This window comes from Pelophylax lessonae (genome assembly GCF_965119305.1).
Source record: "Pelophylax lessonae genome assembly, chromosome: 3".
NCBI lineage: Eukaryota > Metazoa > Chordata > Amphibia > Anura > Ranidae > Pelophylax > Pelophylax lessonae.
In genome coordinates this window covers 32,767,723-32,786,032 of record NC_138770.1, presented here as the reverse complement: position 1 = coordinate 32,786,032, position 18,310 = coordinate 32,767,723, and the positions used below count along the sequence as shown (strand labels likewise).

At 47.9% G+C, this 18,310-nt stretch overlaps 2 protein-coding genes and 1 pseudogene across 3 annotated transcripts in view; 2 read left to right on the top strand and 1 right to left on the bottom strand.

The window, feature by feature from the left end:
- The window catches only part of LOC309549926 (uncharacterized protein), a gene marked incomplete at both ends in the record, with an annotated part of 77,260 nt that extends 74,913 nt beyond the window's left edge, over positions 1 to 2,347 (bottom strand). The window contains 2 exon segments of the mRNA XM_082250412.1: positions 823 to 1,335; positions 1,836 to 2,347. Of these exon segments, the coding sequence (XP_082106538.1) occupies positions 823 to 1,335; positions 1,836 to 2,347 (1,025 nt within the window).
- LOC309550274 (uncharacterized protein) overlaps positions 1 to 18,310 on the top strand; it is a gene marked incomplete at both ends in the record, with an annotated part of 1,476,097 nt that overhangs the window by 513,261 nt on the left and 944,526 nt on the right.
- The window catches only part of LOC309549925, a 17,234-nt pseudogene continuing 16,027 nt past the window's right edge, over positions 17,104 to 18,310 (top strand). Inside the window, exons 1-2 of the transcript in view lie at positions 17,104 to 17,205; positions 17,253 to 17,373. The product of the transcript in view is annotated as an uncharacterized misc_RNA (transcript). The remainder of the gene's footprint in view (positions 17,206 to 17,252; positions 17,374 to 18,310) is intronic.

The following is an 18,310-nucleotide window of genomic DNA, read 5'->3' as shown; positions in this document are numbered from 1 at the left end:
TTAACTTGGTATAATTTGGAGGTTGGGTACGTCAATTGTATACCTAGATATGATATAGATATATCATCCCAATTGTAGCCATATTTCTCACGCAGGTTTTTAATGTGATCTTTCTCAATATTCATAGATAGGACATAGCATTTGTTTTGATTGACTTTGTAGTAGGAGACTTTACTATATTGATCTAGTATTTTTTGAACCGTGGGTAAAGATGTGTCAGGGTTTGTCATTGTTAGAATAATATCGTCTGCGAATAGCCCCAGTTTATGTTCATATTGCCCTATTTTAATGCCATTAATTTCGGGGTTATTGCGTATATATTCCGCTAAAGGCTCTATTGCTAATGAGAATATTATTGGGGATAGTGGACAACCTTGTCTGGTTCCATTGGTCAAATTAAAGCTTTTGGATAATAAACCTGAGGAGAACACTTTAGCTGAGGGTTGTGAGTATAAAGTCATAATGGCCGAGTTTATAAATCCCTTGATTCCAAATTTTTCTAGAGTTTTAGAAATAAACTTCCAATGCATTCTATCAAAAGCTTTCTCTGCATCTAATGCTAAGAGAATCGCGGGAGTTTGACTATTTTCTATATGATTAATTAGATTTATCGTTCGTCTAGTACCATCAGGGGCTTGTCTTCCTTTAACGAAACCTACTTGGTCTGGACTAATGAGATATGATGTTATATTATTTAGTCGGTTCGCTAATATTTTTGCATAGATTTTTATATCCGCGTTGAGTAATGATATAGGTCTATAATTTATGGGTGAGGTTGGGTCTTTTCTTGGTTTGGGAAGGGTAATTATTAGTGCTTCTAACATCTCTTTTGGGTATTTTCCAGATTTGGCTACTTGGTTAAATAATTTGGTCAGGTATGGAGATAAGATGTTGCTGAAGGCTTGATAATATTCTCCAGACAATCCATCAATCCCGGGGGTTTTATGTTTGGGTAATGATTTAATAACTGTGAGGGTTTCTGACTCTGATATTGGGGCATTGAGTGATTCTAGATCTTTGGGGTATATTTCAGGTAGGTTTATTGTTTTTAGGAAGTCAGATATTTCACATGTGGGTTGATGGGTGTTTAGGTCCTCTTTAAGATTATACAGGGATTCATAATACTCTGAGAAGGTATCAGCTATTTCCTGGGGGTTATAACTTACTTTACCTGATTTGGGATGAATTATTTTGCTAATTTTATTTTTAATTTGTCGTTGGCGTAGTTGGTTAGCCAATAGTTTGCTAGCTTTGTTGCCTTGGGAGTAGTAGTTTAGTTTCAGTCTTTTTAAGTATTTATCGTGATTCTCTATCAAAATTATTCTTAAATCTGTTCTGAGGTTATTGAGTTGTTGTTCTAGTTTTATATCATTAGGGGTATTTTTGTGTTTTTCTTCTAGTCCCGAGATATCCTTTAATATTTTATTTATTGTGTAGTTTTTCTCTTTTTTTCCCTAGCGGCTACTTGGATTAGTAGACCTCTAATTTAGTCTTTATGAGAACACCATAATGTGGTGTTTTCCACCGAGTCATTATCGTTAATTACAAAGAATTCTTTAAGTTTTTCTTTTAGCATGGACAAATGTTTTTCTTGGGAAAGGATATAAGTGTTGTTTCTCCATACTCTGTTATTGGTACAGGGTTGTCCTATTTTGATTTCCATTGTTATAGGGGCATGATCAGACCAAGAGATATTGTGTATCTGAGCATTGATTATATTCTGCAATAATAATTTGTCTGTAATAAAATAGTCTATTCTGGAATAAGATTTGTGAACATGGGAGTAATATGTGTAATCCCTTTCGGTGGAATGAAGGCACCTCCAGGGATCATACATATCCTCATTAGAGAAAATACTGTTTAGGCCAATTCTTTTAGTGTGTCCTTGCTTGGAGGTGTCCATAAGGGGGTCCAATGGTGCATTAAGATCTCCACATATAATAAGGTTTCCTTTTTGTATTTTCCGTGCCTTCGATATTACTTTCTTTATAAACTGATGAGGGTTTTTGTTGGGGGCATAGATATTAACTATGGTATATTCTGTGTTTTCAATAGTTCCTACTGGTATGATGAATCTTCCTTGAGAGTCAGTTTTAATATTCAGAGGTTGAAAGGACACAGAGTCTTTTATTGCTAAGATAACTCCTTTCTTTTTCTTGGTGTTGTTGGAGACAAAGATATGCGGAAACTTGTGATGAGAGAATTTTGGTGCTTTGTTTGCTGCAAAGTGAGATTCTTGTATGCAGACAATGTCACTGTCAAGTTTTAAAATGTCATTCCATAGAGCTTTACGCTTATACGGGCTGTTGAGACCTCTTGCATTAATTGACAAAAATGTAAGACCCATTAGATTGGTAAGGTTTTTTTGATGGAGACTAACATTAGTAGATGTTTTGAAGAGAAAAGTGATATATTGAGATCTTCATTGTTGGATCCTGTTCCATCCAGTAGGTGGCAGTGTTGTACCCTGTAATTTTCTGAAAGTAGTGTAGAACTAAAACCATAAACCATAGGTGTAGAAAGGTAAAAAGGGAGATGTAATTTAACTCCTGTGTACATTAGGACTGTACTGGTTATTGGGGTTAATGAAAAGTTAGAAACAAACTGAGAACAAGGAAAAAGAAAACTCCCCGACATGGGGTTCCCTGAGTTATTCAATACCTGAGGGCGGATAATATCCTATTTTTCCTGTGTGTGACCATAAAAATATATGGTGAATGGGAAAGATTCTCCTTTATAGGTGAAATATTTTATTTGTTACTTGTTTGCCATTGCTGTGGGATTTTCTCAGGTGGACCTTTGCCAAGCGCATTCTCGTCATCTTTTGGTAATAAGCCCCACGATTTTAGAATTTTCAGGCCTTCTTCCATGTTGGTGATATTATACGTCATTCCATCTCGGTCTATCATAATTTTCGTAGGAAATCCCCATTTGTAAATTATTTTATGATTCTTTAGAATTTTAGTAATCGTGTTTAAATTCTTGCGTGCCTGTATAGTTGCCTGTGAAAGATCTGAGTATAATATTATTCCTGCATAGGGATCTGGTAGAGGTGAGTTATGCTGTGCAAATTGCATCAACTGGTCTTTTACTTGAAAAAAGTGGATTTTGGCAATAACATCCCTAGGCAGCCTTTGTGGTATATGTGCGGGTTTAGGTAACCGGTCTGCACGGTCTATCATCAGTTCCTGATGGGGAATCGTAGGTAGCAGTGTGGAAATCATTTCTTTTAGGAAGCTTTTCAGATCAGCAGGCTTTATGTTCTCAGGAATGCCTCGGAATTTTACATTATTCCTTCTTGATCTGTCTTCCAAATCTGCTACTTTTAGTTTAAGATTTTTAATCTCATCCTCCAGCTCGAAATGTGCATCAACTAGATCATTATGTGCATTGGTGAAATCACACATTTTATTTTCTACATAGTCCACTCTCTCTCCAAGGTTGTCTATTTCTTTTTTAGATTGGTGCATAAAGCTCATCACATCATATTGTAGGGCTCCTCTTAATGACATTATTATGTCTTTAATTGTGGAATCTGATATAGGTTGGCCTGTGGTGGGTATTGCATTTAATTTTGCATCATATGGATTGTTACCACGTGTGAAATCATAGTCATGATCATGATCAATATCACTTACATTTCCATTGGAAGGAGTGATTTTCCTCTTCTGCTTTAGAGGGCTGCTGGTGTCATCTTGCATCTGCAGACTGCATTCATTTGGGGCATTCTGTGATCCTTCTCCTTCTTCAGCATTCATTTCTTGCTCTCTAGCATTGCCATGAGAGGGGGAGGAGTCAGCGCCATTTTGGTATTTTCCTGGAGTCCCGGCCGGGCTCCTAAAGTCCCCTAATTTGAGGGGAATTCCTCTTTCTTTCCTCTTCCCCACCCTTCCGCTAGATTGCTGCATCTTTTGGGTGTTTTTTCAATCCCTCAGGAGTGCTGAAAGTCGCTTTCCTTTACTGCAGGGAGCCCGTTATCAGAGAGCTCTATGCAGCAGCTTCCATTTGCCTTCACAGCCGGCCACGCCCCCCTCCACTGTGACCTCTTTTATCTCCAGCAGATGATGACATATACACATAATATCTGACAAAAGTAAGTACACCCCTCACATTTTTGTAAATATTTTATTCTATCTTTTCATGTGACAACACTGAAGAAATGACACTTTGCTACAATGTAAAGTAGTGAGTGTACAGCTTGTATAAGACTCCATTCACACTAGCGCGACTTGTCAGGCGACTTGGTTGCCTGACAAGTCGCGGTCGATCGCCCGCCATTGAATAGTACAGGACCCGTTCTAATAGGAGCGACACAAGTCGCTCCGACTTAGAAAAAGGGTCCTGTACTAATTTGGGGCGACCTGGAGGCGACTTGCATTGGCTTCAATTATATGAAGTCCGTGCAAGTCGCGCCGAGGTCGCGGTGCACGCTGTGCACCGCGACTTCACAGGTCGCCCCAGCAAGTCGTGTCGCCCCTGTCTGAACGGGGTATAACAGTGTAAATTTGCTGTCCCCTCAAAATAACTCAACACACAGCCATTAATGTCTAAACTGCTGGCAACAAAAGTCAGTACACCCCTAAGTGACAATGTCCAAATTGGGCCGAAAGTGTCAATATTTTGTGTGGCCGCCATTATTTTCCAACACTGCCTGAACCCTCTTGGGCATGGAGGTCACCAGAGCTTCACAGGTTGTCACTGGAGTCCTCTTCCCCTCCTCCATGATGACATCACAGAGCTGGTGGATGTTAGAGACCTTGCGCTCCTCCCCCTTCTGTCTGAGGATTCCCCACAGATGCTCAATAGGGTTTAGGTCTGGAGACATGCTTGGCCAGTCCATCACCTTTACCCTCAGCTTCTTTATCAAGGCAGTGGTCATCTTGGAGGTGTTTGGGGTCGTTATGTTGGAATATTGCCCTGCGGCCCAGTCTCTGAAGGGAGGGGATCATGCTCTGCTTCAGTATGTCACAGTACATGTTGGCATTCATGGTTCCCTCAATGATCTGTAGATCCCCAGTGCCGGCAGCACTCATGCAGCCCCAGACCATGACACTCCCACCACCATGGATGACTGTAGGAAGACACACTTGTCTTTGTACTCCTCACCTGGTTGCCCCCACACACGCCTGACACCAAATAAGTTTATCTTGGTCTCATCAGAGCACAGGAGATGGTTCCAGTAATCCATGTCCTTATTCTGCTTGTCTTCAGCAAACTGTTTGCGGGCTTTCTTGTCCATCATCTTTAGAAGAGGCTTCCTTCTGGGATGACAGCCATGCAGACCAATTTGATGCAGTGTGCGGCATATGGTCTGAGCACTGACAGGCTGACCCCTCCCCTACCCCTTCAACCTCTGCAGCAATGCTGGCAGCACTCATACGTCTATTTCCCAAAGACAACCTTTGGTAATGATGCTGAGCATGCCACTCAACTTCTTTGGTGGACCATGGGGAGGCCTGTTCTGAGTGGAACCTGTCCTGGTAAACCACTGTATGGTCTTGGCCACCGTGCTGCAGCTCAGTTTCAGGATCTTGGCAATCTTCTTGTAGCCTAGGCCATCTTTATGTAGAGCAACAATTCTTTTTTTCAGATCCTTATAGAGTTCTTTGCCATGAGGTGCCATGCTGAACTTCCGGTGACCAGTATGAGAGAGTGAGAGCGATAACACCAAATTTAACACACCTGCTCCCATTCACACCTGAGACCTTGTAACACTAACGAGTCACATGACACCGGGGAGGGAAAATGGCTGATTGGGCCCAATTTGGACATTTTAAGAGGGGTGTACTCACTTTTGTGAGATACTGTATAGTATGGAAATGTAGAATAACCCTGTATATTACAATGAGTGAATTTATGGTCTGTACCACGAGGGGAGTTATTGGTGTCAGTAAATTGCGGTTCAAGACATTGTATGTGGGGGATGAAATGATAATTAAAGGTCGGGATTAGGGAAGATTTCTGTAAGATTTTACACGGGAATGATCAGCGCCCCCTCCAGAGACACTATGATGAGTCACACAATAGGAGTCTGAGAGGGACTGGATTTTGGGGGAATGCATAGTTGCCAACGCTCACAGATTTCCTGGGACATTCACAGGAAATTGACTGCTGTCCCAAGGAGAATCCCAAAAATGTATCAATGTCCCGGGCAGCAGCCAGCCTAGTAGAGACTCTGCATCGTAAACCCCCCCCCCCCAGTGCTGGGGTAACACACAAGTTAATATGAGAGCTTTCTCAGATCCTCCCCCTGCCTCATCCTCTCCACCGGATTTACCATGCAAGGAGGTCAGGTGGCGTTTGCCTCTCAATGATTGGGTGGGACTCAGAGAGGGGGTGTGGCTAGCCTCAGCAAGGTGAAGATGAATATGGCAGCCCGACCTGATGCCATCCAAGCAGCCAGAGGGGTATTTCTACCCTGCAGTTCAGTCTCTGGGGGAAAATCATGATAGCTCGGCTTTTTGTCTCTTTTTTTTTGTATGTAGTGAGGAAACTGCACTGACCGGTGTACTCACTGACATCCCTCCCCCATACACAGAACATTGTATATATTCATGGCTGTGTGAGAAGCCTCTGCTGTCAGCTGTGTCCTTCGCTTCTGACCTTCTCTATCATGTCCGCAATCTCTGAACCCATCTCTGGTATCATGTCCGCAGTCTCTGAACCCATCTCTGGTATCATGTCTGCAGTCTCTGACAATCTCTTGTATCATGTCTGCAGTCTCTGACCATCTCTTGTATCATGTCCGCAATCTCTGAACCCATCTCTGGTATCATGTCTGCAGTCTCTGAACCCATCTCTGGTATCATGTCTGCAGTCTCTGACAATCTCTTGTATCATGTCTGCAGTCTCTGACCATCTCTTGTATCATGTCCGCAGTCTCTGATCATCTCCTGTATCATGTCCGCAGTCTCTGACAATCTCTTGTATCATGTCTGCAGTCTCTGACCATCTCTTGTATCATGTCCGCAGTCTCTGATCATCTCCTGTATCATGTCCGCAGTCTCTGACCATCTCTTGTATCATGTCTGCAGTCTCTGATCATCTCTTGTATCATGTCTGCAGTCTCTGATCATCTCTTGTATCATGTCTGCAGTCTCTGACCATCTCTTGTATCATGTCCGCACAGTCTCTGACCATCTCTTGTATCATAGCCGCACAGTCTCTGACCATCTCTTGTATCATAGCCGCACAGTCTCTGACCATCTCTTGTATCATGTCCGCACAGTCTCTGACCATCTCTTGTATCATGTCTGCAGTCTCTGACCATCTCTTGTATCATGTCTGCAGTCTCTGATAATCTCTTGTCTCATGTCCGCACAGTCTCTGACCATCTCTTGTATCATGTCCGCAGTCTCTGATCATCTCCTGTATCATGTCCGCAGTCTCTGACCATCTCTTGTATCATGTCTGCAGTCTCTGATCATCTCTTGTATCATGTCTGCAGTCTCTGACCATCTCTTGTATCATGTCCACACAGTCTCTGACCATCTCTTGTATCATAGCCGCACAGTCTCTGACCATCTCTTGTATCATAGCCGCACAGTCTCTGACCATCTCTTGTATCATGTCCGCACAGTCTCTGACCATCTCTTGTATCATGTCTGCAGTCTCTGACCATCTCTTGTATCATGTCTGCAGTCTCTGATAATCTCTTGTCTCATGTCCGCACAGTCTCTGACCATCTCCTGTATCATGTCCGCACAGTCTCTGACCATCTCCTGTATCATGTCCGCACAGTCTCTGACCATCCCTTGTATCATGTCCACACAGTCTCTGACCATCCCTTGTATCATGTCCTCAGTCTCTGACCATCTCTTGTATGATGTCCGCACAGTCTTTGACCATCTCCTGTATCATGTCTGCAATCTCTGACCATCTATTGTATTTGTTTGATGGGATCTGCCTGGGGGATGGTATTTGGAGTATCTTTATCTGCTGATTGTTAAACGTTCTGCCATACACATATTGCTATTGTGGTGTAGGATCTGTGCCTGCTCTCCCTCCATCCCTCTTTCTTTCCTTCTCTCTCCTTCCCTCCCTATCTCTCTCTTTTTCTTTCTTTCTTCTCCCTTCATCCCTCTTTCACCTCAGACTCTATTTAACCACACCCCCTTTAGGGTAGGATGTTTTTTAGGACCCCTTTGCCTGCCAATAGCCCTCCTGGACAAAGATTTGTGTTTTCCAATCCAAACACGTCAGATGTCACCAGGTTAGGAGAGCGCCCTCTCTGGTTACATCTAAGCCGTATCCGGGCCCGCCATCCACCGGAGTATCTGTGACCGAGACCCTGGCAGTGGATTAGAGCTTCTGCTCTTTATGCCAATATTCCCCATTTCCTGCTATATAGGGGTATATTGCTTCACAGGCACCACAAACTCTGGGGGACTACAGAGCCCAGCACACCTATTCATCTACAGCCGGGGGTCTTCTGAGTAAGTGCTGCCAGATTACCCCAGGAGTTGTCTGACACTTTGTTATCAGAAAGTTTTATTAGAATTATCGTGTTGTGGGTTCAGATATTTTATCCATAGTGCAAGCGCTGTCCCAACATTTATTATTTGTAGAATAACCCCTTCAGGGTCAGAGCATTTACCCTGTTGCAAGTATGACCTTTGTGACCTGATAGTTCCACCACTGTCTCACCTCCACCGATCTCCCACAAAGGCCTCACCTCCACCAATCTCCCACACAGGGCTCCCCTCCACCGATCTCCCACACACACAGGGCTCCCCTCCACCGATCTCCCACACACACAGGGCTCCCCTCCACCGATCTCCCACACACACAGGGCTCACCTCCACCGATCTCCCACACACAGGGCTCACCTCCACCGATCTCCCACACAGGGCTCACCTCCACCGATCTCCCACACACAGGGTTCACCGCCACCGATCTCCCACACAGGGCTCCCCTCCACCGATCTCCCACACACAGGGTTCACCTCCACGGATCTCACACACAGGGCTCACCGCCACCGATCTCCCACACAGGGCTCCCCTCCACCGATCTCCCACACAGGGCTCACCTCCACCGATCTCCCACACACAGGGCTCACCTCCACCAATCTCCCACACAGGGCTCACCTCCACCGATCTCCCACACAGGGCTCACCTCCACCGATCTCCCAAAAACAGGGCTCACCTCCACCGATCTCCCACACACAGGGCTCACCTCCACCGATCTCACACATAGGGCTCACCTCCACCGATCTCCCTCACAGGGCTCACCTCCACCGATCTCCCACACACACAGGGCTCACCTCCACCGATCTCCCACACAGGGCTCACCTCCACCGATCTCCCACACAGGGCTCACCTCCACCGATCTCCCACACACACAGGGCTCACCTCCACCGATCTCACACATAGGGCTCACCTCCACCGATCTCCCTCACAGGGCTCACCTCCACCGATCTCCCACACACACAGGGCTCACCTCCACCGATCTCACACACACAGGGCTCACCTCCACCGATCTCCCACACAGGGCTCACCTCCACCGATCTCCCACATAGGGCTCACCTCCACCGATCTCACACACAGGGCTCCCCTCCACCGATCTCCCACACACACAGGGCTCCCCTCCACCGATCTCCCACACACACAGGGCTCACCTCCACCGATCTCCCACACACACAGGGCTCCCTTCCACCGATCTCCCACACAGGGCTCCCCTCCACCGATCTCCCACACACACAGGGCTCACCTCCACCGATCTCCCACACACACAGGGCTCCCCTCCACCGATCTCACACACACACAGGGCTCACCTCCACCGATCTCCCACACACACAGGGCTCCCCTCCACCGATCTCCCACACAGGGCTCCCCTCCACCGATCTCACACACACAGGGCTCCCCTCCACCGATCTCCCACACAGGGCTCACCTCCACCAATCTCCCAAAAACAGGGCTCACCTCCACCGATCTCCCACACACAGGGCTCACCTCCACCGATCTCCCACACAGGGCTCACCTCCACCGATCTCCCAAAAACAGGGCTCACCTCCACCGATCTCCCACACACAGGGCTCACCTCCACTGATCTCCCACACACAGGGTTCACCTCCACCGATCTCCCACACAGGGCTCACCGCCACCGATCTCCCACACAGGGCTCACCTCCACCGATCTCCCACACAGGGCTCACCTCCACCGATCTCCCACACAGGGCTCACCTCCACCGATCTCCCACACACAGGGATCACCTCCACCTAACTCACACACACAGGGCTCACCCCCACCGATCTCCCACACACAGGGCTCACCTCCACCGATCTCACACCCAGGGCTCACCGCCACCGATCTCACACCCTGGGCTCACCTCCACCAATCTCCCACACACAGGGCTCACCTCCACCGATCTCTCACACAGGGCTCACCTCCACCGATCTCTCACACACACACAGGGCTCACCTTCACCGATCTCCCACACACACAGGGCTCACCTCCACCGATCTCGCACACACAGAGCTCATTTCCACCGATCTCTCACACACACAGAGCTCACCTCCACTGATCTCTCACACACACAGGGCTCACCTTCACCGATCTCCCACACACACAGGGCTCACCTCCACCGATCTCGCACACACAGAGCTCATTTCCACCGATCTCTCACACACACAGAGCTCACCTCCACTGATCTCCCACACACACAGGGCTCACCTCCACTGATCTCTCACACACACAGGGCTCACCTCCACCGATCTCGCACACACAGGGATCACCTCCACCGATCTCGCACACAGGGCTCACCTCCACCGATCTCCCACACACAGGGCTCACCTCCACCGATCTCACACCCAGGGCTCACCGCCACCGATCTCACACCTTGGGCTCACCTCCACCAATCTCCCACACACAGGGCTCACCTCCACCAATCTCTCACACACACAGGGTTCACCTTCACCGATCTCGCACACACACAGGGCTCACCTCCACCGATCTCAGACACAGAGGGCTCACCTCCACCGATCTCCCACACACAGAGCTCATTTCCACCGATCTCTCACACACACAGAGCTCACCTCCACTGATCTCTCACACACACAGGGCTCACCTCCACTGATCTCCCACACACACAGGGCTCACCTCCACCGATCTCGCACACACAGGGATCACCTCCACCGATCTCACACACAGAGGGCTCACCTCCACCGATCTCCCACACACAGGGCTCACCTCCACCGATCTCCCACACACAGGGCTCACCTCCACCGATCTCACACACACAGGGCTCACCTCCACCGATCTCGCACACACAGAGCTCATTTCCACCGATCTCTCACACACACAGAGCTCACCTCCACTGATCTCTCACACACACAGGGCTCACCTCCACTGATCTCTCACACACACAGGGCTCACCTCCACCGATCTCGCACACAGGGCTCACCTCCACCGATCTCACACACACAGGGATCACCTCCACCGATCTCCCACACACAGGGCTCACCTCCACCGATCTCACACCCAGGGCTCACCGCCACCGATCTCCCACACACAGGGCTCCCCTCCACCGATCTCCCACACACACAGGGCTCACCTCCACTGATCTCTCACACACACACAGGGCTCACCTCCACCGATCTCACACCCTGGGCTCACCTCCACCAATCTCCCACACACAGGGCTCACCTCCACCGATCTCGCACACACAGGGATCACCTCCACCGATCTCCCACACACAGGGCTCACCTCCACAGATCTCACACACACAGGGCTCACCTCCACCGATCTCACACCCAGGGCTCACCGCCACCAATCTCACACCCTGGGCTCACCTCCACCAATCTCCCACACACAGGGTTCACCTCCACCGATCTCTCACACACACAGGGCTCACCTTCACCGATCTCACACACACAGGGCTCACCTCCACCGATCTCAGACACAGAGGGCTCATCTCCACCGATCTCCCACACACAGGGCTCACCTCCACCGATCTCCCACACACACAGGGCTCACCTCCACCGATCTCACACACACACACAGGGCTCACCTCCACCGATCTCACACACACACAGGGCTCACCTCCACCGATCTCACACACACAGGGCTCACCTCCACTGATCTCCCACACACACAGGGATCACCTCCACCGATCTCCCACACACAGGGCTCACCTCCACCGATCTCACACACACAGGGCTCACCTCCACCGATCTCACACCCAGGGCTCACCGCCACCAATCTCACACCCTGGGCTCACCTCCACCAATCTCCCACACACAGGGTTCACCTCCACCGATCTCTCACACACACAGGGCTCACCTTCACCGATCTCACACACACAGGGCTCACCTCCACCGATCTCAGACACAGAGGGCTCATCTCCACCGATCTCCCACACACAGGGCTCACCTCCACTGATCTCCCACACACACAGGGCTCACCTCCACCGATCTCACACACACACACAGGGCTCACCTCCACCGATCTCACACACACACAGGGCTCACCTCCACCGATCTCACACACACAGGGCTCACCTCCACTGATCTCCCACACACACAGGGATCACCTCCACCGATCTCCCACACACAGGGCTCACCTCCACCGATCTCACACCCAGGGCTCACCGCCACCGATCTCCCAAACACAGGGCTCCCCTCCACCGATCTCCCACACACACAGGGCTCACCTCCACTGATCTCTCACACACACACAGGGCTCACCTCCACCGATCTCACACCCTGGGCTCACCTCCACCAATCTCCCACACACAGGGCTCACCTCCACCGATCTCGCACACACAGGGATCACCTCCACCGATCTCCCACACACAGGGTTCACCTCCACCGATCTCACACACACAGGGCTCACCTCCACCGATCTCACACCCAGGGCTCACCGCCACCAATCTCACACCCTGGGCTCACCTCCACCAATCTCCCACACACAGGGTTCACCTCCACCGATCTCTCACACACACAGGGCTCACCTTCACCGATCTCACACACACAGGGCTCACCTCCACCGATCTCAGACACAGAGGGCTCATCTCCACCGATCTCCCACACACAGGGCTCACCTCCACCGATCTCCCACACACACAGGGCTCACCTCCACCGATCTCACACACACACACAGGGCTCACCTCCACCGATCTCACACACACACAGGGCTCACCTCCACCGATCTCACACACACAGGGCTCACCTCCACTGATCTCCCACACAGGGCTCACCTCCAAAAACTAAACAGCCCAAACCAAATGTTTTCCCATGGGGCAATAGTTCTTTAATGTACAACATACTATTATTGTGTGACCAATACCATCCAAATAATTCTTACTTTCATTTCCCAAAGTTATCCGTCTACAAGGAGACCTGTATAGATCAAATGAGGATGGAGGAGGACCGGAGTCACATGACTGAGAATATACTAAACCTCACCCTGGAGATCATCTACCTGCTGACCGGAGAGGTGAGGAGGATTCTGGGAGGTCACATGACATCACTCTTATCTCTATTAATAAAACACAGACCTGACCAGAGAGGTGAGGAGGATTCTGGGAGGTCACATGACATCACTCGTATCTCTATTAATAAAACACAGACCTGACCGAAGAGGTGAGGAGGATACTGGGATTCTAACATGATATTCCTATTGCTTCCTCAATACAGAGATTTCCTCTTCTGAAGTCAGGTGATCATATGACCATCACAGTGCCTCCATGTGACTCCCAAAAACCTGAGAGACACAACATGCAGAAGATTCTAGAAGTCACCAAGAAGATGATGGAGCTGCTGACAGGAGAGGTGAGCGGTGCTGGGAATTCTGGGACATTATCCAGTAACAGACAAGGGATGTGTCTGGATGGTGACTGTATCATTGTGTGTGTCAGGTTCCTATAAGGTGTCAGGATGTTACTGTCTATTTCTCCATGGAGGAGTGGGAGTATTTAGAAGGACACAAGGATCTCTACAAGGACGTCATGATTGAGAATCAGCCGCCCCTCACATCACCGGGTAAGAGGAGACTTTATTGTAAAGGAGAGAGCAGTACGGAGGGTCCACCCAGATCCCCCATCATCTGATAAACACATAGAAACAATGTATTCAGTCAGTGTGTGTGTTTCCTACAGATGGATCCAGTAATGCGAACCCAGCAGAGAGATGTCCCCGTCCTCTGTATTCCTGGGATTCCACACAGGAAGGTCACACCATCCCTCACCATCATCAGGTAGAGGATTGACTTTATTGTCAGTTCTGATTTATACACAGCTTTTTTTTTTTTCAATGAATGTTTTATTATATATTCAGAGTGGAATCCTCGGGGATTATAATATTGTTGTTATAGAAGAGTATAAAGAGGAGGATGAGGAGTATGGAGTGATGGAGGAGTTTTCAGAAGGACACAAGGATATGATGGAGCCACCTAATACCAGGAACCCACCAGAGAGATGTCCCCGTCCTCTGTATTCCCGGGATTCCACACAGGAAGGTCACACCATCCCTCACTGTTACAAGGTTGGTGGGACGGAGCATCCAGAACATGGACTTGTGTAGAAAATGTGTGGATTTTTTATGTGAAGTCGCAATAATAAAGCTTATATTTTACAGATTATATTCTCTCTCATTTTCTTGGTTTAGAGTGGAGATCCAATTGATATAGAATTTGAGGTTAAAGCAGAAGAAGAAGAGACGTATGTGAGGGATGATCAGCAGTCTATGGAGGAGGATGGAATAACGGGGACATTTATAGAGGAGGACACTCCTACAGAGATCAGCACAGGTGGGTCATTAACACTAAATACATTCCTCCACCCATACTGCTCACTGATTGGTCCAGAGTATGACGGAGACTGGGTGATATCAGCCTGTAATCCCCTGGTCACTTTCCTGAACTCTGTTTCCCGTCCTGTATTCCTGTATTTCTCTCGGATAATCTTCCTTCTCTGTGCTGCAGACACAATTTATGTCTCTAGACTGGATTTATGGAGATTCTGGGGTTCAGCTGGCAGCAAAATCTTGGCTTTCCCTATAGGTGTTACCAGACCTAGGCACCTGGGGTATGTGCTTTGAGTCTTCCTCATGCTCGGGTCTAGTAAGATCTCTGACAGAACAATCCTCCCAGGGTTACTTGTTCTGTTATTTGCTGGCTGTGCCGGGTGGAGGGATATGTCTGTATAGTCTCACATCCAAATCACTGAGAGCAGTCTCAGGAGATGGGAGGCAGTGGTGTGGGACCTCTGCAACTTGTCTCATGTAAACATTGAAGCTTCTACTGAATACCAATATTATGAGTCCTGACCCCTGCACTATATACTCTATGTTGTACATTACGTACTCCTGACCCCTGCAATATATACTCTGTTGTACATTATACACTCCCGACCCCTGCACTATATACTCTATGCTGTACATTACATACTCCTGATCCATGCACTATATACTCTATGTTGTACATTACATACTCCTGACTTCTGCTCTCTCCCCTCTACCCACTGCTATATATACACATAATATGGATTCTCTTTTGTTACTCCCATTTCCTACCAGCTGGACATTTTATATCTGATGATCTGATTGGAGGACAGACTTTTACATGTTGATAATAATGTGATAACATCCTCCAACTTTGGAACCTTAAACAGAAAGTGATAATGAGGGAGGAGTCAGTAACCCAATGGTGGTCTTCAGGATCAGTCCAGTCTTCATCTTGGTTGTTCTCCCCCCATTCTCACTCTCTGACCTCTGGTGGGACTCAGCCCCGCTGTTATTCATGACTAAATCATGGACTAAATAAGGAAGTGCAGGACTTCTTGTGTTGGGAAGATGGCAATGAGTGATAGAGGGGGAGGGGACACTCGTCCTATAATCCCCTCATCACTGTCACTCCCATAAAAGACAGTTCTCGTTGTTTCCTCACTCTCTGACTAAGGTCCATGAATAAAGAAATGAACTGGTAGGAGATCAGAGGACCCATTTACTAGTTACCTTGAGGGGGGAATTGTAAGATCCTCAGAGAGAAAGCTGCCTGATGTGGGCGGAGTCCTGGCTTAGGGGAACCAATCTGCTGATGTCTAGTAATAATCTTTGTATTTCTTTTTTAGTAGATGGACGGGAGATGAGGAAAACCTCAGAGGATTCTCTCACTTTGTCTCCACACTGTAAAGTAGAAGATGAGGACATCACACAGTATAGTCCAGGAGAAAACCCGGCTACCTCAAATGTCCATCCGGCACCACACAGTGTAGATGGACCATCGTATTCCTCTTATCCTGAGGAACCTCAGACTGTGAGGGACAGTGCCAGATCATCGTATTCCTCTTATCCTGAGGAACCTCAGACTGTGAGGGACAGTGCCGGACCATCATATTCCTCTTATCCCGAGGAACCTCAGACTGTGAGGGACAGTGCGGGACCATCGTATTCCTCTTATCCTGAGGAACCTCAGACTGTGAGGGACGGTGCCGGATCATCGTATTCCTCTTATCCTGAGGAACCTCAGACTGTGAGGGACAGTGCCAGATCATCGTATTCCTCTTATCCTGAGGAACCTCAGACTGTGAGGGACGGTGCCGGATCATCGTATTCCTCTTATCCTGAGGAACCTCAGACTGTGAGGGACAGTGCCAGATCATCGTATTCCTCTTATCCTGAGGAACCTCAGACTGTGAGGGACGGTGCCGGACCATTGTATTCCTCTTATCCTGAGGAACCTCAGACTGTGAGGGACGGTGCCGGACCATCGTATTCCTCTTATCCTGAGGAACCTCAGACTGTGAGGGACAGTGCCGGAGCATCGTATTCCTCTTATCCTGAGGAACCTCAGATTGTGAGGGATGGTGCCAGACCATCGTATTCCTCTTATCCTGAGGAACCTCAGACCGTGAGGGACAGTGCCGTCCTTCCAACAGATAACAGCTTTTCCTGTGCTGAGTGCGGGAAGTGTTTCCGTTTTAAATGCAGTCTTAATGTGCATAAAAGAACTCACACAGGAGAGAAGCCACATTCTTGCCCTGAGTGCGGGAAATGTTTTTCACAAAAGTCTGATCTTTTCAAACATCAGAAGACTCACACAGGAGAGAAGCCGTATTCCTGTTCTGAGTGTGGGAAATGTTTTAGAAGAAAATCAGAAGTTGCCGACCATGAGAGGTGTCACACAGGGGAGAAGCCGTATCCCTGTGATGAGTGTGGGAAGTGGTTCCGTGTTCGCTCCACACTTAGGGTGCATAAAAGATCTCACACAGGTGAGAAGCCACATTCCTGTCCTGAGTGTGGGAAATGTTTTTCACAGAAGGCCAATCTTGAAAAGCATCAGAGATTTCACACAGGGGAGAAGCCATTTTCCTGTCCTGTGTGCGGGAAGTGTTTTTCGGAAAAGTCCAGACGTAATATTCATCAGAGATTGCACACAGGTTAGAAGTTGCATTCCGGTCCTAGGTGTGGGAAAGGTTTTTTTTTATGAAAATCAGAACTTATCACACATCAGATGTGTCACACAGGGAAAAAGTCATACTCCTTTTTCAAGTGCGGAAAATGTTTTGTACTAAAAACTGTACTTCTTACACATTAAAGTCTCACAAGGGGGGGGAAAACTGTATGTCTGTCCTGAATGCAGGAAAATTTTCTAGTCAAAATCAGAACTTCACACGTATCAGAGATCTCACACGGGGGAGAAGCCGTATTCCTGTCCTGAGTGTGGGAAATGTTTTTCACAGAAGTCCGATCTTTACACACATCAGAGATCTCACACAGGGGAGAAGCCGTATTCCTGTCCTGAGTGTGGGAAATGTTTTTCACAGAAGTCCAGTCTTTACAGACATCAGAGTTCTCACTCGGGGGAGAAGCCATATCCCTGTCCTGAGTGAGGGAATTGTTCCTCACTGAAGTCCTGTCTTCCTGTACATCAGGGATCCCACACAACCCTGGAGGTGTATTAGTGCCTTGTGTGCGGGAAATGTCTTCTATATGAATGTTGGTGGACATGTGGGGAAGAAGCACACCCTGATATACACCTCAGATATACTCCATGGCTGATCTTCATCATGTAAGAAACACTTCATAAGGAGATCGGAGATCACCAGAGACATGGATGTCCCGTGTTGGTCATTGATAGCAGGAGAAAAATAAAAATGGAGTCCGTACCTCTCATTGGCTGAGTACATTTTGTGGTGTAACCTTTCACAAACACAAAAATAGTTGAATGAATATGAGCAGCATTTACCCAGCTGTGATGGGTTTTGGCCATATTTTATTTCCTATGAACATTGACTCCATCTAGTGGCCATAATGTCACCTATTGTCCTTCATCAGGTATGGCTTCATACCTAACCTGAGATCATACTCTTATGG